At 37.1% G+C, this 24,705-nt stretch overlaps 1 protein-coding gene across 1 annotated transcript in view; it reads right to left on the minus strand.

The window, feature by feature from the left end:
- The window catches only part of PIP4K2A (phosphatidylinositol-5-phosphate 4-kinase type 2 alpha), a 106,290-nt gene that overhangs the window by 46,770 nt on the left and 34,815 nt on the right, over window positions 1-24,705 (minus strand). Inside the window, exons 2-3 of the mRNA XM_056484781.1 lie at window positions 3,069-3,166; window positions 1,907-2,003 (exon numbers count right to left, since the gene is read on the minus strand). Of these exons, the coding sequence (XP_056340756.1) occupies window positions 1,907-2,003; window positions 3,069-3,166 (195 nt within the window). The remainder of the gene's footprint in view (window positions 1-1,906; window positions 2,004-3,068; window positions 3,167-24,705) is intronic.

Here is a 24,705-nt window from a genome sequence, read left to right on the forward strand (position 1 = left end):
ACTTTGAGCATTTAATTTATTTTCTTTTTAATCAGATTAGTCCAGTAGAAAAAAATCAGAGTGATAAATTGCTTGGGCTAAGGAAAAAAGCAATACTGAAGGCAGACATTGTCTTCCCTTAGGTTAAAATTAATATTAACTGTCTTCTGTTTTTCACTAAATATGCTTTAAATACTAAAAATCACGAGATTCTAATACATAATTTAGTTGTATCAAAAAAACAGGACGTAGTTACATGTTCTTATTTTGGACTGTTGATTGGTTACATTACCAAAACACATAACTATAAAGAAGTATTTTTGGTTTTAATCTGAAAACATGTACAGTTTATCCACTGACAGTTCCTTAATGCTGTTTTATCATTGTTATCATTAATAAATCCAAACAGCAGTAAAACAGTTACAACAGGAATTTCTGTTGTAGAACAGCAGTGCAGATAGAAACATTTCACAGTGCTGTGGAATGCAGCACTTTTGATTATGCCAAGTTTGCCACTTTTAACTCATTATAGCATCTTAAGTCTTCTAACATTTACTGAACTCTATCTTCCATTGTCTAGTAACATCAAAAGCCTATGTTCTAAAGATAGCAAGCATGAGTTGACACTGCAATTTTAAGAGCAATCATATATCTTCCTTCTTTGACACTCATCCTTTTCCTTTGTCAAGAAAAATGAAATCTTCATATAAAGGGATCAAGTAACTTCTCAAGCAGTAGGATCCTCCTTGGTCCATTAGCAAAACTGAACCAGGAATGCAATTTGATCTGTTTAAAATGCTGGCCTCAGTCTTGGTGCATTTCCTTTTAAATAGTTCTTCATAAATAGGATCATGAAAAATCATAGAACACAATCATGACAGCTCTACCAAAATAAACCAACAATCCTCCACTGACTGGCAAAGTGTCTTAGGTTGTAGTGGCTCTATACTGAGATTCATAACCTAATCTCCATCTAAGCCCTGCAGATTTTAACCCACCTATGCATTTATAACACATTGTTGGATCCTGAAAAGGGACAAATTGGTAAAAAGGACTGTTGAAGGACTCAGATATAAAACATTCAGCTTGCTCCACTGGCAAGAATGGGAGTGTTATTGTACAAATGCATTTTGTACCATTTGTTTAGCTACTTAAAACCACTTCTTAAAATTCTCTTAATATGTCTTAGTGACATTATAAATATAACTGCTGCTCAATTCAAAACAGTTTAAAAGAGCAAAAGAGTACGAGAGGAAGCAGTACTGGGCTCCACAGCAAGCATTCTTTAGGACAGAACATCTTGCAGTGTGACTGCAGAAGGAATTATCCCTGTGACTGACACGCTGTGCATTAGGAGCTGTTAATGGAAAAGGGAACTGTCTGTGAGAACTGGCAAATCAGGCTGAAGCAGAGTTCAAGGACTTTCTTTTGCAAAGGCAGAAAGAACTGACTGCATGGAACAACCCTGCCAAATCTAGAGCAATTTCTTCCTTTGCTGTATCTGCTTTACACAAGCAATTTGTTTCCAGATCCTCTTAACAACAGGAAAATGAGACATGATGAAGCAGGAGGAAACTGACAGGGCACAGGTCACTCTTCTAACCAAAAAGAGCATGAAGGGAAAAACAAACAGCTGTGGTAATTTCAGAAACCACATTTCATACAGACAGAACACTGAAGCAACTGTTATCTGACTCAGCTGAATATAGAATCTCTTTCCAGAAGTGTCCAGACATTATTTTTCCTCCTTATTGCAGGAGGTACTACCCTGCAGCTTCATTAAATGTGGCTTATATGGAGGCACACTAATGAGGAACACAGAGGACTAAGGATGGCAGAAGGGCAGGAACCAGAAGACAGCTGGGGCAGGCCAAAAGGTAAAATAAATGTGCATTTCACCTGCCTAGGCTTTTTCTAGTGAACTTACCTGAAAGTCTTGATCATCAATTCCAAATCTCTCTCTTAGATTACGGAAAACCATTGGACAATATTCTTTAAATTTGAAATGACTTGGCATGTTTTCTCTGAAAGAAGATAAAACCAATTCAACTTCATTACTGTGCATATTCTAGAGAATTTTGTCTCAAAGCTGTTCACAGAAAGCCGAGGGTAACAATCACCTTAAAATTTCTCTTCTAATGCTTTCTCTTTTTCAGTGAGATTGGGCTATTTTGCTTTTCTTCACAATGTTTAACAAATGATTATTAGCTTGCTATAACATCATTATATCATAGATAAGTAACTACAGCAGTGATAAAATGAACACAAACTGTATTTTGACAATTCTGAAACACGGACTCAAAAGAAGAAAACAATTCCCACTGCCCTAACTTACTTCAAAGGTGACATCTCAGATTGATTACACATTAATTACTATACCATCTGTGACATCAAAAAGTACTAATAGTGCCAAAACTTCAATCCAGAACTAGTTTTAATATCGTAGTGTTCATTTTAGAGAAGTTATTTTGACCTTTGTCACAGAGCTGAAGACTCAAAGTAGCAGAATTTTTCTTTTCTACATATATTCTAGAATAAAATTCAGGTTATACACAAACCAGTATTAACAATTTTGAATGCCTGTACATACTGCCCATGGGGCATTTTATTTTTAAGATATAATGGATATTACATGAAATTGCCATAGTACTTTTGGAGCCTCTGTATGATGGATATAATTTTGTATTATGGAAATAAAAAGCTGAACACTATTCACACTTGATATAGGCTTTAGATTCTCATTCTTATTCAAATACTACACTTCATAAAGAGCACATGCACATGAAGTTATGTTTTTCAAAATACACAAATAAATGCTTATATCAGCCATGAATAATCACACCAAGAAAGGATCACCTTCAATATCTAAGATACTCATAAGGCAATAATAAACCATATGGAGGAAAAATTCTACCCAGCAGCCTTTGCTGTTGCTTTTTAGAACAGCACAGATGGTTGTGTTTATCTCAGGATTAACTTAATCATCAAAACTTCAGTCCCATGCACGGAAAAATAACAGAGTTCATAGTACTTTATAAAAATATCACTGCCACTAACCACTTCTACACAAAACTGTTACTTGTACTTACTTGTTGAAAAGGTGATTGTCCACCTTTATCTTTGAGTATGCTTTGAAATCATCTGGCATCAACATAACAGGGATTTGAACATGGCTCAGTTCATTGATCTAGAGAAAACAGAATATATTTAGTTGCTGCTGTGTTTGCAAAGATGCTACATACATATTTTAATTCTGAAAGTCTACTATTTCCTGTGTAAAGATCTCAGGAGTGAATGCAGGTAACAGGGAGAACGCAAAAGCAGTGTTATTCTTCCCAGATCAAATGCAGTCTCAAGAGTGGCACTTTGGAAGAGAAGAAACAGCATTCCACATTTAGACTTGCTTCAGAAATTTAAAAAGTGCTTTAAAGCACACCTGGAGTGTACTTTTTATGGAAGGTCAGTGACAATGCCAGCAAAATGGTCTCCTATACTAATACATTGTTCTTATCTTGTCAGTCAAGCTGTGCTTTCCAAAGAGAATTCAACTTCCAATGACTATTTACCCCTTAAGCTTATGAAGTATTCTTACATGCCTGTGTCGTGAACTGTTTACAGAAAAAGTGAAATTTTGCATCCATGTGAATGTACATACTTGCAGTTCAACAAGCAAAAGTTTGTTTCTTACATTAGTGAAAAACTCATCTGAGTTTTTTTAAGTCCCAGTATTCGGCATTTCTTTGATTGTTCGCAGTGGACAAACCATTTAAATAGATAAATTTTTGATTAGAAATAAAGGTGCATGTAAGTCCTAAGACTTCCCTTATTTTCTTATGCTTATGTGGATCACCTACTCTTTCTAGCTTTGAAAAGAACATTGTTAGTATTCTCCAGATTACAATTTTTTCACTTTTAATTGTGATTTACTTCTGACCACATCTCTATTATAAAATGGAAACAACTTTACCATGGCCTAATTTGTAGGCATAATTTTTAGTATTGCATATATTAATCTACCCTTACTTTACTTAAGTTTAACTATAAATGTAGATATTGTATAAATAGAAGACAGAATTGTTAAGCTTGCAATGGTCTTTCCAATCCAGGAATGAGATACCCATCACAACAACAGTCACTGAATACCCATGACATACATTTTATCCATGTTTTTACAGCACTCTACACCCTGGTCACGCATCTCAATTTACCCAGTTAAAACTTTTTGCTCATACAGAGCACATTTTTTCCTCAGGAGTTTTCCACAGGGTTTAGAGGAAAGCCCTACCCTATAAGAATGGAAATGCTCACTGGGGCTGGATGTAGCAACACAGGTGTGCACCTCTGCTCCCCAGCACTGCTTATCCATCAGTGTTTTCCAACTAGGAAGATGTTATTTGCCTGTAAATGCTACCCTGCTTAAGAGCAGCTTTTGGACAAAACCTTCCCTGAAGCAGCTATTAAAAATACTGGAGAATAAACCAAATGCACTCCCTGCAAGTATGACCTTTAGAAGAACTGAAGTTAAACAAAATAGGAAGAGTGAGCAGTCTTCTAGCTCTTAAGCAGAAGAAAGAAACCAACAGGGGCAGGCAGGTCAGGCGGTCTCCTTACCTTTCAATACTTTAAAGCCCCAGAAATGTTCCCTGCTATGTCTCATTTTTATCATTCAGATCCTTGCAGCCCACATGAAAACTGCTAAGATCTGTTGAATTTTACAGAATGCTTCTTTGGAAAGACCTGAAATGTTCTAGATAGAAGCATGGCAGCTATAAGCAGAACAGAGAAAGGAAAGGAAAGATGTCTGGGATGAGCTCAAAGTGCTCCTCTCCTCAGAGTTGTAGGGAGAATGCTCCTTCCCCACTCCAAAGGGAGAGAAAAAAAAGAAACTCCAATAAATTTTTGAAAACACAGCTGTACAAGCCTAATAAATCACGATGACACCTCATTAAATATAACATAAAATAACAAGATGCTGATTGAAAAATCACTACATCCAACATAGATGCTCTTTACTGAAGTTGATCCCGCCGTACATCAATCGCACCCTGAAGCCACAGGGCAGCTCACGAGTCTGCAGAACCAGTCTAGCTGCTGGTCATACAAAATAAAATAAAACTAGGGACATGTAGATACATTACACAGAGATATGAAATCCTGAATTTGCTTCGCAGAATTACCATCTCTTTCATATTGCCAGATGACACAAATTTTACACATGAATGAATAGTAGCAGAAACATACATACACATTCCAGACAAAAATGATCCTAAGAACACCTTCTGCTGAATACTGTCAAAATTGCTGAATTCAAACATCTTCAACTATCTACAAAGTTTGCTTACAAATTTGCATTTTAGATTACCAAAACTGCATTGATCAAATTTTTGTGTACTTGCTTCCTTAATTTGCTGATACAAAGTTTCTCTGCATACATCATCTGTAGATCAGCTTTCATGCTGTGGATATTTAAATTTGTGCTATGTAATAGCAAAGTTTTACTTGTGCCTGTAGGCCTTGCAAGCATCACCTACACAGTGGAATGAAAAAGCCCTTTTATGTGTGTACTTTGGGGGATTCTTTGATTTTAAGAAAAAAATTCCAAAATACTTCTCCTAAGAAGCTCCCTACAAGATATGAATATATACTCTCCCCATTCCTCAACCAAGCAAAAAAAATGCCCACTAACAGAAGGTTTGATGATTTTATTTTTTTCAGAAGGCATGAATTTTTCAGGGTGCTTTTTTTTCTTGGTATTTTTGGTTGGTTGCTTTGGTTTTTTGGTTGTTTCTTGGTGGCGATTTTTTTTTTTTTTTAAGCCTAATCCAAATCTGAGGTAAGTAGAAGTAATTTCTCTAATATTTTTTGGAATTCCTCTCTAGCAGAATAGGAAAATAAAAAAGCAGGTGATGAATACACAGTAGAAGTGACCTTTGGTATAACAGCTGAGTAATGGTATATCCCAGCAGCACAGACCATTAATTAATTTAAACCTTTCAAGTATAAGGTCTGGTTCTTTGTGCAATAGTACATTTTTGGATAAATTTGATGAGGCCAGACTGGAAAATGCACACAAGACAGAATGGAATACCCGTGTCATTAGATCTTGGTGGAAACTGGAACCGCACTGGGGGGAAGGGAGGAAGGAGAAACAATATCCAAAACACCCCCCCAAACAGCTCTTGAAAAGCTAAAAGAAAAGGAAAAGGTCAGAGGGATCAATTCTCCACTCTGCCACCACTGTGTGAAGAAACAGTCACATCTGAAAGACACTGAATATGAAAAGCAAAGAAAACATTTTGACTCTCCCAAATTATCTCAAGAATATTTTGTTTCTTTTTCTGTGTTTGAAAGTTAAGCACAATGGAAAATGTGTTAAGATGCATGTGATACCTTTGACAAGTATTATGTCCATCTCTTCATGTTACCCATTAAATACAGTTAGCTCCCTTAGCAATAGCATATGAGATGTGTGTGAGGATGGAAGTTCAGTATTCCAAATTACAACAGAAACTGTGTTACAATAACTATAATAATTGCACAAGAAATATCCATTTTCCTCTAAGGGGTGCTTTTGAAAGGAAAAAAATCATAAGCAAGAAAATTTCCCACAAGAGATAATTGCAAAGCATAAATGAAGCAAAAAGAGCTCACTGGACAGAGAACTGAGGATCAAACATTCATTTAAACTGCAATTACTTCTGAGAATCCTCATGTACAGCATCTCTATAACAAATGTATGTGAATCATATTGAAAAGGAAAATTCTTTTAGTCCTGCAACCTACATCCTTTAATTGCCTTGAATTATTTTTTTGCCAATGCAAAACTTTGCTGCAGTTTGCCTTTTTTGAAATGGACAATGCTTGTTATATATTTGAGGAATTCAAATCCCATAAAAGAGCCTTAGAGAATGTATTGTTTTAAATATAAATGACTAAAATTTTAGTTGCACAGTAACCATGCATATTATGTATAAATAACTCAGGTGTATTAATAACATTTGTAAACTCATGCACACATGATATTAACAAGTGACCCAGAAACCTCCCTTTAAGTAATTAATTCAGTATCTTCTGTGATATTACTATAAACAGGGGGTTATGCAACTTGGAAACATCTCCCAACAACTTACAAGCTTTAAGACAGAAGAATGTTAAAAGCCTTAGACTGGCATTGCCCCTTTAAACACACACACAAAAAACTGTGGCTCAGAGTGGTGGCTTGGCCATGGGAGGTGGAAGAGAGCCAAAGCAAAAAGAAGCTTTCAGGCAAAAAACGAGTGACTGCAACTCATTTTGCTCCTGCAGGTTTAGGATTTAATTCACACTGTCAGGAAAACAGAGGTTGTAATTAAACTGCAAATAAGGGAATAATAAAAGCCTACTGGACATTGAATAAATAGTAAGACTCAGCTGGTAATGATTTTGAAATTAGCACACAGAGAGGTGTTCCCACAAAGCCATCTTATATTGGTGACATTTCAAATAAGCTTCTCTAATTTATATGATTTGAAATCAAGCAATGAATATATCATAAATTGTTAGGCATTATTAATGGCCCTTATTTAATTCAGATACATTCACCCTAAACACCACATTACTAGGGCAATGCATAATTAAACATTAGTTTTCATTCTGTCAGAACATAAGCAGCAATAAATTGCTTGTATGCAAAGGAGACAATGAGATATTTAAACTGCATATAATAAAGGCAATTTACAGCATATACTGCATGTTTAGCTAGAAGAGTCAGAACAATAATCCTGTTTTTCAACAGATACAAGCTGGTATCTACTGCTATGATACTACAGCAAGAAACCTGTGTAACACATTAGAGCTGCTATTACACGTTTAAAAACCCAAACAAACCAACCAATCAAAACCCCATGAAGGAACCCAAAAAAGCCATACACAACGTCCAAAACTTAATCCCAAGCAGACCACAAATCACACTCAGAACTACTTAGCAATGCCTGGTTTCTTCTGAAACTCTCTTCCTATTTGAAGCCTTCATACTCTATGGGGCTTTTTGCATTTAATGTACACAGCATAGATATCCTTGCCTTGAAATTTAACATGTCAGCCTGCCAGAATGGCTGAAACTATGGAGGGATGAGCTGTTTTCACACCAAACAGCCTGATAAAACACCTCAATGGCAGTTACAGCTCTTGGCAGTTTCACACACAGGAAAATTCCTGCTGTTCCTGATGCTGGATGTGGAAGAAGTTGTGGAAGTGCTACTTTCTTTTCAGTTGTTTATCTCCCAGCTCTCTCTCAGTACTGAAAGGTAATTCACAGAAGTCTGATCTGTTGAGACAAACAAGCTACAACTGGTTTGTTACTTAAGGAGAAAGTCAAGTGCATTTTTCACAAATCTGTGTATTTTTAAACACTGATTTTGGAAGACTTAGGAAGAAAGAAATTATTTGGGTATAAAAATAGAACTGAACTTTTAACACTAACAGCAGTTCTGAGATTATTATGTTCATGGTTTTACTTTCTGCATCACAGCTTCTACTTTGGGAAAGAAACTTGCACAGAGATCCAAAGAGAGAAAATATTAAACCGTATTTTTGGTTCAGACACAAAATCACCATTTTGAACAGGCCACAGACTTCCTCAATGGCACAGTTAATTCATTTACTGGTAGTTTAATGCTTATGAAAGCAAGCCTATGGGCTTCTAGAGGACTGGTCTCACAAAATGGGCTGCAGAACAAGAACACAGAGGAAACTTTGGAGGATAAAATTTCACATTTAGGGGACTATTATTTCTCATTTGTCCAGCACCTTCTTGATACTGAACACCCTGCAGGTCTTACCAAACAGAGAATTTTCCTGATCACTAAGCACAGTAACCTAGAAGATAAAGTTTCTTAATCTTATTCATTTTATTGTTGTATAAAAAGCCCTTTCCAAAGCTGCTCCTATTTTGTAAGGAGCAGAGGTTTAGGCTAAGGCACAACAGGCCAAGTGGTGACAGGCAGAGCTATAGGCAGGCATTTACATCCTCTCCTTCCCAGATGTGGAACACACTGTGCTATTGCTACCAGGACAGTAAACGCCTTGTGCTGAAGTATAAACTGAAAGTGAAGTGATTATTTTACAACTCTTTGAAATCTACCTTGAAGGGTCTGAAAAGGGTGGATGAGGTCAGCAGCTAATCAATTTTGTGGAAGACATTTGCCTGTTACAGGGCAAAACCATCATTTGATAAATGTCATTTGACAGTTTAAATTACGCTCAAACCCATTCTTGCAAGAGAAATAAAAGGTTAAGCTAAGTTCTGCTGTAGAGAAATAAATCAGTTCAGCAAAATACTCCTTAATTTGTTTTAAATGAGGTTTTCATCATTTCAATCACACAAAAATTCATCTCTTCCCCTGCCTCTCCCACTACTCTGCAAGGTAAAAACTATTCATTTTTAAAAAAAATTTTGCAATGTGTTAAGACTTTAGAAGGCACAGAAGACTTCTATATAAGGAATTTCCAGTTACCTACTCAGAATCAAGTCCTGAAATTAATGCAATTATATGACTAAGAAAAACAAAGGCTAAAGCCATTTAGCTTTTTCTGAGTCTCTAGAATCATTGCAACTTAAGGTATTTGAACAGAAAAAAAAAAAGTAAAAAACAAATGAACAAAAAATCAAACCAACAAGCAAACATAAACCACCTTGCTGCCAGGTAACAGGCAGCTACATAAAGGAATCTAAATTTTAGATGTCTCAAAATATGTACCAGTAATTACCAGAGCAGCTTTGTGTTTTTACAGCTCAGGTGATGCCTGTCATTAGATTTCTGGCTTTCAATAAAATTCAGAAACTTATTTCTAGAAAAGTAGGCCCAACTGAACCAAAAGTATTCCAAACTGCCTTAATGGCTACTTTTCCTAAAGTACTAACCACAGAATATCTGAAACACCCTGCAAAAGTATTAAATATATATCATATTTAGCAAGAGCAATGAACACCTCAATTACAGCTTTCACATTTGATCAAAAAGAATAGCATGATCTTTCTGAAGTCTTATGGTCTGCCTTTGAATTAAAAACAAACAAACCAACCAAAATCAAAAATTTCACAGCAGACCCTAGATATTTTCATGAAACTTCTTAGCTGCTGTTTTCCCCAGGAAAAGGATCTGTTTGGGCAGGGAAGGTCTGTAGTACATGCTTCCATGTGGAAAACAGGATATTGTGACATACTCAAGAAAGCTCTGGACAGGATATTGTGACATATCAAACACAGCTTAAAACAGAGCAAAGAAGTGGTTTTCAAAGAGCATTCATGTTTAAATTTGCGGTATTAGGGTCCAAAAATTTAGACAAAGGGTTTTACAGCTTGGTTATCACTCCTGTTTAGAGAGTTTGGAATGTCAGGGTTTAAAGAACAAAAGAACTCCAATCACATTTCCTTCCCAAATATTTTGATGCAAGCTTTTAAGTCTTTCAAGTCTCTTGGACACTTGCACAGTCTAGAATATACAGAACAGCTGCTGTATATTGTCAGACAAGCATTAAGTCACATTTCTACAGATTTGGTTAAAGTTCTCATGAATCTCCTTACATATTTCAATGACTGCAAAAATTAACACTTCATAATGTGCCAATAAATCAAAGGCCAGAAATAAATTAAGCAGCTCAGATATAATGTCTGCCATGATAATCCCTCATTCTCCTAAGAGCTAGGTCAAATGCCATAATATGTACAAATATATTAATACCTATTAACGAAATGGGAAATAGAATAATAGAAATATGACTTATTTGTACTATTTTTGACAAGCTAAACACTTCTAGGAGAAAATGGCACACAAAATAAAGTCCTATCTCAGTCCAAAAGGAAATTGTAAAGGACTGTAAGCTCTTCATATTTGGATGAGTTGTGAGGCACACTTTACATGTGAGCTCATCCTTGTCTGCAAATGCAAATTGTTAAGAATTGTTAAGAAGACAACAAGGGACAGTGCTCAGAGACCAATTTGCAAGCTATTAGCTTGCCACAAACCCGATAAAATAATTTTTTTTTTTTGAGCAAAAATATTAACCCATCCTCTTGAAACTTAAATTTGTGCTGGGAGGTTGATGCACTTTGACAATCTTTCATATCAATGGGCATTCTCAATTATTGTTTGGAATACTGATTTAAAATATACACACTTGTCACAAGGTCTGATAGCCATCTGGTCTGTATTTTTCTAATTAAAAAACAAAATGCTTATCTGGCAACAGAAACTTTTGGCTCACTCAGCTTTGTCCTAAAAGCTTCACAAAATAATGACTAAAAAGAGGAAGATAATAGGAGGTACCAGGTATTTATTATGACACAGGGAAATGTTTAAAGAAGATAAGTTCAATTCTACACATATACAGCTCAGATAGATGTTCTGCTATGTTTCTAAATTACCTATTTATTGTGGATTCCAGAGAAAGAATTCAACAAGGAAGAAAAAATGAAATAAAATTAGACTTATATTCCATGAATCATGTTACTCAGATTTGGAGAAAAGTCAAACGTAGCATCGACCAGAAAACAAACCCAAAGGAGCCTATTAAATAATACTTATAACAGCTTTCAAGATTATATTTTTCAAGTATAATGTTTCTGAACAGAAAAAGTGATTTCATGAAATTAAACATAAAATTCCAATAAGCAGTTGAACAAACAAGGAGATGCTGTAGCCTTACCTGAATGCTATAACTGAAAAATAAAAATCAATAGAAAAAACTTCTCTCCAACACAGAAAAGCAAAGTACAATGGGAAAAGAAACCTAAGGAACCATTTTGCCTATAACACTCAGCTGCTTAATGAAGAGAAAGGCTTTAAGAGCATCTTGCCTAAGAAAAACATCCTGGGAAGTATGCAGAACAAATGCCATAGAGCAACAATTTAAGGCATCAGATGGGCCTCGTTATTTTTCACAAGTTATAACAAATGCAGAAAAGCCAATTTTTTGCCTATTTTTACACTGGTATAATGAAGGTAACACATTTCATATTATTAGTAGTAGCAGCAACAGAAGAAGAATTAAAAAAGACCAGTTGTGAAGGGGGTTTAATGTGCTGACATATATTCCAACATCACAATTATGTTATTATTTAGAAAACTGTTGACTTGTGAAAAGATGACATTAAAGCATGATTCCTTTTGGCCATTTCTGACTATGCATTAGGTGAAGGCTGAAGCTGTGAGGCAAGATTTTTGCAACTAGCAGCAATACAATTTGCATAATAGAAATCTAATTTATAAAGTTAATTAACTGACCAAGAGAGACACTAGAAGTACATGAAGGTCACACCACCCATATTTCCCTGCTCTGTAAAGTGGTACAGCAGTTGCTTTTGGTAACATGGACCAATAGAGTAATTGGAGAGCACAAGGGACAGAACTTGCTCTGCCAGCACATCTTACCCTGCAGCTAAATGAATCTTTTTTAGCCTCAACCTAAATCTCCTATCCTTCAGGAGAAGGAATAACTTTACATGTAAGCACCATGCAAAACACTGTCCTAGAGGTACAAATGGGCAAGAACTGCATTTCCTTGGTTTAGAGAAATCCCTCCATTCACCTCTCTGATGCCTCTTGGTTGCACTGTATATTTACCATATAATCTACTTCAAAGTAGTGTAATGCTTGAGGTTGGGCTAACAGGTCTGTAGTCACCCTGTGAGGGTTATCAGCTTTCCAGGTTTTATCAGGATTTGTGCTGGTGCATTCTCCTCTATCCCCTTTCCAGTCTGCACTGTGATCTGAGAAATGCTCTTCAGACCTCAGCCTTGAAAACAGCACCTGGGCTCAGCTCCTCTTGAGCTTATCAGAAACAGTCTGCTCCTAGGAATGGCTAATGAGCTCCTGTTCTCCTTATGAACAGCCTTGGGAAATTTTTCTTGCCTGAACAGCATAATGTTCCTATTTTTACACTTTCAAAGAAAGTGCTGATCCAATCTGTGGCCAGGATGAAACACTTATGGCTAAGGCCCATTCTCTTGTGACCCTATAAGTAGGGGTCCAAAATGAGTCCTTGGAGCTCTTCAGGGGTGCTGTGGCTGGGACCAGTGACCTCCCTCTGAGTGGGGCCTCTCAGAGAACTCTCATGGTTTGCCAAACTTGGAGGAATGCTGAACAATACCTCCACTCCTCCAGGCTCAACCCTTCACCCATCAGGGGATGCAAGACACTGAGTATTTCACTGATCTCCGAGGGGAATTTTTCACAGTGCCTTGCTGGGACTGACTCCTAATGCACGTCTGTGTGCATGCACAGGAGCTACAGCAAACCTGAGAGGAATGCTGCTTTCTCAGATGCTTAAATACCTTGGATGTTGAAGAGAGATAGGCCTGTAAGTAAGCTTGTGACATACAACTTAACCTTACTTAAACACTGCTAAGTGTTGTTCTTTTACTGAGTTGCTAAGTAAAACTTCAAAGTTTAGGTTAAATGCTACTAAGTGTTATTCCTCTGTTAAATTTTCACGGTCAAGTCACAAATTAGGTTTAAGGTGTAAGTTAAGTTACTTACAAATGAAGTGTTGTTCCTTTGTTAAAGTACTTGGTTTAAGGTAAAAGGTATAAGTTAAAGTACTGTTTGAGTGCTGTTAAATGCTATTTCAGGCCATATTCCTTTTTATCCTCACGCACCTAAACACACACATCCCTAGACAGTTCACAGTTCATTTCTGTTTTGATTGCCCAGATTTTGTTTGGTTTTGTTGTTGCTTGTTTTTCCTTGCTGTGCCTCAACCATTCTGTGAGTAGTGGAGTGAATCTTGCCAGTGAACTTTGTCATGCTGTTGCTTAATACTAAACCTGGCTTTTGCTGATACCTTGCTGATGATTTTGTCAGTGATCTCAAACACTCCATCACAACAGGATGCCATCCAGATAGTTTTTGCTGCATGAAGCCACTGTATGGGCTTTATTTATGAAAATGCTCTCAGAGCAAAAGCAGAAGCTCTTGCTGGTAAAGACACTGCTGTTCTGAGCAGCAAGCTCACAACAGATATCTGGGATTGTTTATAGGGTGTTCTAGCACTTTCTTGTCCACCTTGTGGTCACTGACTGCTCCTATGTATAGTTTCTAAATATGCATTTATCTCCCCTTCTCACAGACATTCAATCTGCAGCTTCTGGCTACTGAAGTTTACATGCCACTCTTCCAGCATTTGGTAAAGACCAGTATCCAGGTATGGTTATAACGAACTGGGTTTTGCTACTGCTCAGGATATCCTTTTTCATCACAGAATCACAATTTATTTTGGCAGTAATATTACACACAAAACTTCATTAATTTGTTATCATTACTTCTGAGATATTAACTGCCCAGATATAACAACTGCAATGTTCATTTTGCTGAAGGCCAAGTATTAAAATTACTGCACATCATTTCAAAACCCCAGAAAGCCTTCCCAGCCCTGCAGAAGAAGAGGGGTGTAAGGGGAGGGTATAGCAGAGCCATCAGGGGCTTATTGTCTCCCAGTCCTGTCACCCTCCTAGTCCAACTCAACTGAGAGTTGAGATAATTATACAACTCAAGGTAAACATTTTCTTTATCCCTTGATATGAAATAAAATATAATTTGTTAAAAGCAACATAATATAATTGCACAACCTTTTTCCTCTGTTTGCAGGTCAGAATTTTGCTATCAGAGGATTTCACAAGCTTAGGGGGACAATAGGACACATTCAATAGGCAAGATGACATAAATCCGCTTTCTATTTATACTTTTTATAGTGCTTAAATAAAAAATGGTTGTGGTGCTGGTAATCTGAACATGCACCAGTGCCACAGTGCCTCTGAAAGGAGTTAAAAGAGAAATTGCTAAACTCTGTCATTCAGTAAGCATCAAAACATCGCTTCAACTGTAAAGACAAAACCAAACTGTAATGACACAGTTTTCTGCAGCAGTTTCTATTACACTAGCCAAGGTAACACTGCTCCAAATCCAGTCAAAAAGCATTTCCCATGATGAGGTGGTTGGTGACAGTATTTGATCAGCTGCCACTCATTTCCTCTTGAACTCAGGAATCACATTTCCACAACTCAGAGCAGAACCACCCCAGAGAAACTCTCTCTCTCATCACTGACATTTGACTCAGGTTATGTATTGCTAATGAACAGAATGAGAAAGAAAATCTAGCTTTTTGATTATTTCTACATGAACATCCAAATTAACAACACTTAATGATTTAATTTATCCCTTAAGCAAGAATTTCATATACATACGTACATATTTTACATATACACATAAATAATTTAATAAAAAAAAAAAAACCCTGAGCTGCCAACATGCATTTTCAACCATTAATGAAAATCTGAACACAGCAAATTCTCCAATGCAAATTTAAAGAAAAAAATGAAAAAAAAATAAATTAAGAGCTCTGAATAATGCACCCACAGTGAGCACAACATTGCATTTTTGAAGAGCTGAAGCCACGTGGTATTAAACCAAGCAATATTTTTGGGAGCAGAGGCAGGAGCGGGCTGCCTGCACAGCACAAGAGCCAGTTAACTCACAGCTGCTTTGCATCACCACACCAGCACAGGAGATCTGGAATGTGCACCCTCATGCCCTCCACGTTCCTCTGTGCACACAGACTGAAAATGGGAAAATGAGTAAGAAATATCTTCTGAAAAACAGTGTTAAAAAGGAAATACTGCCCTTAGCTTTTGTTTAAGTATAAAGATCTGAAAAACATATATTTAAATTTTTTTTCGAAAGAGAAACTCACAGTAAAAACCACTGCCCTTTTTCTCAAGAAGACTGAGACCACAAGCTGCCATACTTTGTAAAATACATTGTAAAATGAGAAGTAGCAGTAATCTGCACTAATGACATCACAGCCACTGATTTCTACTATTGATCCCTACAGCAGCTGCAAAGTGAAAGGGCTGCAGGATCAGGTGTGATGTGCTGGCCCTCCAAGCCACAGGGAGTCAGAGCAAAGTTCACATGCAACAAGTTAAGGATCATGCTCGTGGCTTTTAATTCATCAGATAACTGACAAAACCCAGAATGGATTAAAAGTCTCTGCTTCAAGCTTATAAGCTCAGGCTTTTATTTCTGGTATTTGATGCCCCACCATTATTTATGAAAGCAATTATGACTTCGGACAAATTTGACTGAAAATGCACAGTTAATGCTGGGGCACTTAACAGGAAACCTAGAAGAAACACCTCTAGTTACAAGAAAGCTTTTGAGAAGAAAACAGGCTCAGAGAGCCACAGATGTTCTCAGAAAAACATACAAAGGCCTGTGCTTCAAACAAGTCAGTGTTGCCACCATCACCACAAAAGTAACACCTCAGATCTGCCCCATTCTTTTCTGCTTTTGCACCAAAATTTTTTTCCCAGAGCTAGAACCCAAACTAAACCTGCCAAAAAAGGATTTTTGTTCATTTGGATGACTTGCCAAACCTGCTCGCTGTGAGGCTGCAGGAAGTGGAGGCAGCAGAGAAAGGTTTCCTTCTGCAATTCCTTAGCTCAAAGTGTTTGGACTATGAGCCCAAGTTGGGAGTGCTGCTTGCAGTCTGAGACATGATTATTACAAAGCAAAGAAAAATTCATCCAAATATGTACTTTAAAATATAAATGAAATTTTAACTTTAATACCTTGTAAAACACATGACAAAATGAAAAATAACAGTAACCAGAACTAATGACTGAACCTCCTGCACATAAACTTATTCTGACATTTGATTTTGCTGCCAACATAAAAGCACTTGAAAAAACTCGAGTTTGCTGAAGTGCAAAACTAGCTTTGGGTAACTAACTTGTTTTTCAGGTGCAGATAGAATATTATTTTCTTAATTTCTGCTAATAAATTGGAATAGATCAGCCATTCAGAGTTGAGAAACCAATTGGGACTCAAAAAAAGAAAATCAACTTGTTTTTGCTTTCTGGTCCCCTAATTAAAAATGTTATTGAAGATGAGATCTAGTTTTGAAATCTTAAAGCATGTTTGTGAGTTGAACTGATTATAGTCTCCAGATAATACTTCCTTTGTTTAAAAAAAATATTATGATGTCAAGTATAAAACTTGGTTTGATTAACTTATTTTCCAGTTTGTGTATCCAGGATATTTAAGGCTGCTTTATTTAACTTAGGAAAAAGAATGCTGGTTTACTGCATTGCTTTGTAATTTATCAGATGGAGCTTGACAAAGGGGATTTAAAAAAGGATCTCTCTTAAAAAACAAACTCTTGCCTGTCAGCCCACTGTCAAGAATCTCCAGAGGAGACTGGCATGCAGTGGACCTTCCTATTTAGTACTGACTTCATTACATACAAAACAATTAAAATCAGTTACATACCAATACCAATCAGTTGCTTATCAATTTAAGCTTCATTTAAACTTCTGCTTTAGAATTCAATACAGTCTGCTGCCTAAGAGTCACTTAAGCAGAGCCTTGTTTGACATGTTTTTTGTCTCATGCTACCTTTTGGAACCTGAATGGATGAGATTCCTAACACCCAAGTAAACAGAATTTCATCTACTCACAGTAAGAAAATGTACAACTGCTAAGAAGTCATCAAGAAAATAGAATAATCCTCAATTCTTGGCTAAGAACTGCCATATCTAAGCATCAACAAGACTGAAAAAGTATACATCATTTAAAAGAAAAACATTAGGGTTTTTTTTGTCTTAAAATCTCTTTCTTTAATTCAAGTCTGTATGACAGGTTTTCAATATCTACACATCTTTCCCAGGTAAATTTACTGTCTCAATATAAAAGAAGACTTGTAAAAAAACTTTGTGTATTTGTCAAATGCAAGACAAATATCTTTTTTTGGACAGCCAGATATTAGAAAAAAGCCCATTTACTCCAATGATTCTGAAGTTCTACAAACCTAGTGTTAAATTTTTCTTTTTAAAGTTTTAATCAACAAATAGTGACACACACTATCTCTGCCTAGGCTTACAGAAGCAGTTATGTCAACCAACTCTATCAGCCAACAAACTTTACATCACAAACTCTGAAACTTGAATTCAAACAGCAGTGAAACCAAAAGCTCTGCTGAACTTTTGGCTAGGAAGATTATCTTTCCAATTCTTGTCTCTGTTTCCCCTAGACTGAAGACATCTTTGCAGGCTTCAAACACAGGAAGGCTGCCAGCACTGTAAGGACATCTTCCTGTCTTCAGGCTCCCTGTACTGTCTCCCTCCCACCTCTACTGCCTAGTAGTAGATAAGCCCAGAAGGCAAGACAGATCAAGTAAAGCACATTTTCAGAGCTGCACTTGGCACAACATGAGGAATGTCGTTTTTATAGGGTCATAATCCAGGAAAAAAAAGAACCACACCAGAAAAAAGATTTTAAAAAAAGAAGTAAAAAAAAATGTTTTGGACCACGATTCGTAAATTCAATGGGATAAAAATGACTCATACAGCCCAAGCTAGTTTAAGTGACCTCAAGTACTAACACAGATACCATTAAAGAAAACACTAAATAAATACACACTCTAAAATAACATACCATCTATCTGCCAGTGCTAAGAATAGCCTTGGACTAATCTCTTAAAATACTGAATGATGGATAAACAGATGCTGTCATACTGTGATCTCTCTAACCACAGCAGTGGTTGTGCTTACCAGACCCAGGACAAATATATAAAAGCAAGCACAAGTATTTTGTGCATGTCTGCCCACTGCCTAAGAGGAAAGGTCCTCCATTTCCTCCAACACAAGGGCTCCTGAGCATCACCTGCTGTGCAAATGGACTCTAGAGGAACCAACGTATAGGTATGCACAAACAATCAAGGTAATTTATCTCTGAAGAAGCAGAGGTTTCTCAGCATCTTCCTAATGAAATAAACATGCCAAAGAAAACACAACTAGCTCAGATGAATCCCACAAAGAAAGCAGCCCAATTTCCTCAACAGTAAGGTGGAATTAAGGACTAGTACCAATCAGGAAAGCATTTGAGTTACTTCTTTTGAAGTGTTAGTACTCACAAAACATATATACGGAATACTGTATTCTCATATTTCATTCTGGTTTACCATCTGGAAATGAATTTTATTCAGCTTGCAATGCAGTTACAGCTAGCTCTGCACACGACAATGTCACTAGTAAACCACAAAGTAGGCCTAATTTATGTTAGCAAAAAATTGCACCTCTGCCAGCATAGCTTCCTTCATCTCACATGAGCTGGAGACATTGGTACAAGCTGTTTCAGAATGAGTGCAGTTTCACAAACAAATCTAAAACAGAAAGCAGCTCTTGTCTATCAACTATGCTTGCCAGAAACTAATTGTCTTTGAAAGGATGGCTGGTGCACCTGGGTCTTTTGCACCCAACCTTACACAGATTTTTGGGTGCCCACTTTAGAGTTTTCACCTGGTTTTCAAGAGAGTGCAACAAACAGTTCCCACTGACTTGTGTTAAATTTTGGAAAGTCTGTGCTTCTAAGAACTAGCTAGACAACATCTCTAATTGAGGTTTGAACATGAAAAATTAATCTCTGCAGATAAGGTTTATGTTAAAGCTTTCAAACTGAGGTAGCGTTAATTGTTGAGATGTCTCTAAATTACAATAAAAATAAAAATCCACTATGGACATAAGGTGGTATTAAATTATGAGTTTAAATTATATGTAAATTATGAGTTACTGGCACTGTACAAACCATGCTTTTTCTGTAAAATACACAGCACTTACAACCTAAAAGTAATAAAAGGTCAATGACATAAAACACAAACAACTTTAGAAAGGATGGATTTTGCTATTTAAAGAATCTCCTGATAGAGCAAATGCTGGAGAGAGTGTGATATGAGAACAACTATTGTTCAATTTCCAGTTTTCAGAATTGCCAGCCCACAGACTATCAGCAGCTATACATTTTCTTTGTTTCTGAAAAAACAGGAACGATTTTTAAAACCAGTATCACTGCAATAACCCCTCTCTCAGTTCCTGACACCATCTCACACACCAGACATTTCAGCTCTATTTTAACGAGCGCTCTGGAGGAAGCGAAATATCCAGAGGACTTAAGGTTCCACTCAGAGATAAGAGATGCATTTGCAGTAAAATTATTGAAATGCTTATGTGCCTCTTTAATAGCATCCATCCCATCTTTATACAATTAGTCATTTTAATATTTTTACAGTACATTCTTTGAGAAGAAGGTGCTTAAAGGAAAGATGTTCCTGAGGTCACAAATTACTGCAAATTTGTTGTTTTATAGAACCTAGGGGAAAATAATTTATCCTCAAAGCATCCACTTCATTGTTAACACTCTAAAAGTATATGGAAAACACTTGGCACGATAAAGAGGAAAATAATACTCAAAACATTAAGTAAACTGTTTCAACAAAGAAATTTATTCAACTTGCTTTTTACTTTAGCAAGAATTACAGATTGTGCTACTAATGTATTTCAATAATAGGATGAATTTGGCCACAAAGTGCTTTTTAACAGTATGCTTAAGTGCTCTGGGTACATTAATGCCTTCAGGCAAGCAGTAAAGCCAGAAGTAAATCTGGCCCTCACTAGCTGAGGTGGAGGCACTTTCAAAGCAGTTTACTTGTGTGCTTTTACTAAAAAAAAAACCCAAACAAACATCCCACTTCCAAAATAACCCTGAGACACTTCACTAGCATCTACTTACCTGTCAGCTTGGTTGCTGTTTCAGTTGCTCTGACACACTTCCCATTCACGAGTGTAAATCATATCCAAGATCCAGCCTGCCACAGCCTGTTACCAGCTCACAGCTACATGGTGACCAAGAGCACCTCAAGTGCTCATACCAAGCTGTTAACAGCCTCTTAACCTCCTCTCTTCTTCATCCCATCCAACCAAAATCATCCTTTCACAACTCCTGATGTACAGGAAATACAGCAAACACCTACATAATTTCTCACTTGCTTCACTTCCTCTACTCTTCAACAAATTTTGGTCTTCCCCAGATAGAAATTACATTGATTGCAGGATTTAACTGTAGGCTGCTTAAAGATTCAATGCACTCATAAGTTATAAGTAAATTCTGCAACTATTAACTAAGCAGAATTCAACTGACAATGGAAATAAGAGATGAAGCACAAGGCCCAGCCACACTTACCAACTTATCATGATGGCAACTTAGCCAACAATAAACTGGGCCCAGAATGACCTTGCCATGGTCGAGTGTTTAAAAGAGGCCACAAGATATAATGAGCTCAGTGCAGAGAAGAGGTGCCTTAATTCCCAGTGGAGTCAAGGGTGACTAGAGTTCAGCTCTAGACACCTGCTACTGTAGGGGCATGGAGGATTGACTTCATTTATCATTCCTTTGCTGCTCTGCTATTCAAATATTTGCAAAGCACCTACTTACTGGGAACTATTATGCAGTATGAACAACTTTTGGAGACCAAGGATAAAGAACATTGACTGTCATGCAAAATACATTTTCGCTCACAGAGAATATAAATACACACAAGCAAACAGCCAAGGGGTCATGCAAAGGTGCTAGTCAAAATAGCCCAAACCAGACACACAACAAGCACAAGGCCTGAGAGCAGCTGCTCCTTTTGCAAGAACTAGACCTCTGCAAGTGCTCTGAACTAACAGTAATGCTCACTGCAGGCTGAGGAGGGCGAACAGAAAGAAGGTAGAAAAAATACAAAGCCTTAGTTTTGGTTTCTTAAACTTAATTTGATGAGACTTTTATAAATAAGCATATGTCTTGTTAACACATTTCAACATGAAATATGCAGTGCTATGGACAGAAAATATTTTCCTGGCTCCAAGTCTGAATTATCAGTCATCTACACCGTAACTACTTTGAGATCTGTTCTGTTTTAAAATACGTATATTATGTTTCCTGAATATTTTTCTGATGTTTTAAAGTTGTATTTAGCAATTAGCCACGGATTATAGAAGTACAGGTAGGGAAAAGAAGAAAAAAAAACCACTAGAGCTAAAATAATCCTAGACTAGGAAGAACAACTAGCAAACACATTTATACCACCAAAAATTATTTATTCTTCTCTCAAGTCTTAACCATGCCCGATTTTCCACCTCATGTGGAGTGAGTCTAATTCTTTGATTTGTATATAACATTAGCATATGTAATCTCCATGTGGAATCATTCTATTTCGTGCACTAATTTGCCCATACTTTCAACTGTAGAAATACTTTAAATATAAAATCCTGGGTGCACTATTTAACCTATAATCACATAAATTTTCCTTTTGAGATTTTTAGTTAGGAAATTAAGTTACTTAAAAGCAAGAGTGCCACAATTCAAGGACAAATTATGCTCTTCTTATCAGTCATTGCCCAAATTAAAATATTCAGTTATAGCCAAAGCACCGATAAATGGTTAATGAACTGGAGGTGCTTAATGATATTTTAGGAAAAGGCTGACAGGCTTTTTTTTTTTTTTGTAAGATCAACTCTTACAAAAAGCAACACCTTTATCCAAAGAACACAGAGGCAAAAACCTGCTGCCACATTGCTGAGGAGCCATTTAGCAAATTGGTGACGTACAGCACCCTGGAAAGCAGGTTTGTGCTAAAAATATCACTTTTTGTTTCACTGGAAAAATCAAAACACATTCAACCTCCAGAAAGCAGTAATCTGCATTATCAGAAAGGGCAGATTGCAACAACAATAAGAGTCATAAATATAGTTTCTACATGTAATGCAAATAATTAACTGATTACAGGATAGATTTGCTTTTTGAGAACAATCCCAGGAGGATGCTCTGTTCACAGTAGTCAGTCACTTCCCAGTGTTTCAGCACCAGAGAAGATCTCTGCCTTAGGGCAAAGCAGCATTTAAATCCAAGCATCCCCATTTCCTTCTCCCCCCTCCCTCAAACTGTGCTCTACAAGAAGCCTTAGACCAGGTGTGACAAATCTGTGGCTGCAGACATAATCAAGTGAGCAGTTAATATGAAAAGTGCATTAAGGTTTACAGCCACAAGTAAGATTCCTTGCAACACTTTCAGCAGTCAGGAATGGGGACTCATCTCAATGGTGCCTTTTATAAATGCACATCAGGGTCTCTTCCAAAATAATCGCTCGGTTTTCTGCTGAGTCATCAGTAATAAAAAAAACCATAACAGATTAAACCAGTTTCACAGCAGGTTTTCTGTGGGCAGCCTTCCTCTCTCTCTGAAATGCCACACCAAAACACTGAATTTGTGTTAAAACAAGCCGGAGCATTTAAAACAAAGAACAAAACAATTATTTTTTCTAGAAGAGGGGAAAAAAAAAGCCACCATTGTTTGCACAACAGAATGAATGCTGATGGCAATATTCAGTTTCAAGAGAGGCTAACTCTGTATGGAACCTCCAAGGTAGGACAGATACCTTAAAGACAAGGTGTTTGAAGTACCTTTGACTGGAGTGCTCAGACAGGTCAGCAGTGCTGAAGAGACCTTTAGTGTTCCCAACTTTGACATAACCACATCTCTGAGTGGCTCAGCCAATATGCAGCAGGCTGGTGTCTCCTGACACCAAACATTATGCACAGACATCATGTTATAAGCTGCTGCTTGACTTTCTATCCCAAAGGTTGTGGGTCAAAAATATCTATGATTATGTCTGTGGAGCTGCCTCACAGAACCACTGAAATAAAAAGGTGAATCACACACTCAGTGTTTGTCTTCCCTATATCTAAGAAAATAAAAGCTAGGCTGCAGTAACTTAATGGAAATACCCACTAGTACTGACAGGTTAAGAGGAAGAAAAGCCAAGAGCTGTGTAGAAAGAAAGTAAATGAAGGAGAGATAAACTCAGTGGTAGGAAGGAAGAAACAAAAAAAGAACCAGGCAACTCCCAAGGTATCAGCATGACGCTCAACCTAAACCAGCTATTTTTGGAATTACAAGTTGTCCTGGGCACATCACCTGGCCAACTATCTTTGTAGTTGTGCATGTTTCTAAAATAAACAAATCAACAGAAGGTTACCTGGCCTTTCATTTAGTGATTTGGAAGGGAAACAGAAGGCTAAACAGTAATATGGGCAAAATGGCAATTCTGCATTGTAAGTAAAGCACTGCAAGCTCATCAGTGTTATTCTTGTTCCAGTCTTTGTGACCCAGATCTTGTTATTGCAAGGAATAGCAAAGTCAGCAGCTTTCTGAATTAAATTTAACTGCTTTTCTGTACTGAAATTTGAACAATGAAAATTGCAAAGCCTCAGTAAGAAGAAATGGCAAAAAGCCCTCAATACAGTATTTCCTTTTTTCCTGAAAACAACTTTTCATAGGAATCCTAATGTCAAAGCAGTTTTTTGGTGGGAAGCTCCAAAGAGCCTGACAATCTGGTGCATACCATCCTTGTGCCTCTCCCTTTGCTGAACCACAGGAACAGCTACTGTGATTGCTCCTTCTCCCTTTAGTGGTTGACTGGCTGAGATGGCTCATCACTGCTCATCAGTGCCACAGCCAGAGTGACAGAGAGGGACAAGGTGACACAGCACGATGGCAAGCAGTGAATTAAGCAAAGTATCATACTGTTGTACAGTATTTCATCCTGAGCAGTGCACAGCATGACCCCATGACAGTCCTTCTGCCCATATCAAGGCTTTCCATTCACTGGTGTCAAGTTATCAACTGGACCTAAGCAACTGGTGTCTTGCCTCAGACTGAAGGGGACTTTGCCAGGAGATAAATGGGACATGATAGTGACAGTCTAAATTGTTGGACCACAGATATAAATAAGCAAATGGCATAGCATTTATTCTGAAGCTCCAGAAGTCTGCTGAGCTTTCCAAGACTTTAAAAGACTGAATTAATAAAACTAATT

This window comes from Oenanthe melanoleuca, chromosome 2 (assembly GCF_029582105.1).
Source record: "Oenanthe melanoleuca isolate GR-GAL-2019-014 chromosome 2, OMel1.0, whole genome shotgun sequence".
Classification (NCBI taxonomy): Eukaryota; Metazoa; Chordata; class Aves; order Passeriformes; family Muscicapidae; genus Oenanthe; species Oenanthe melanoleuca.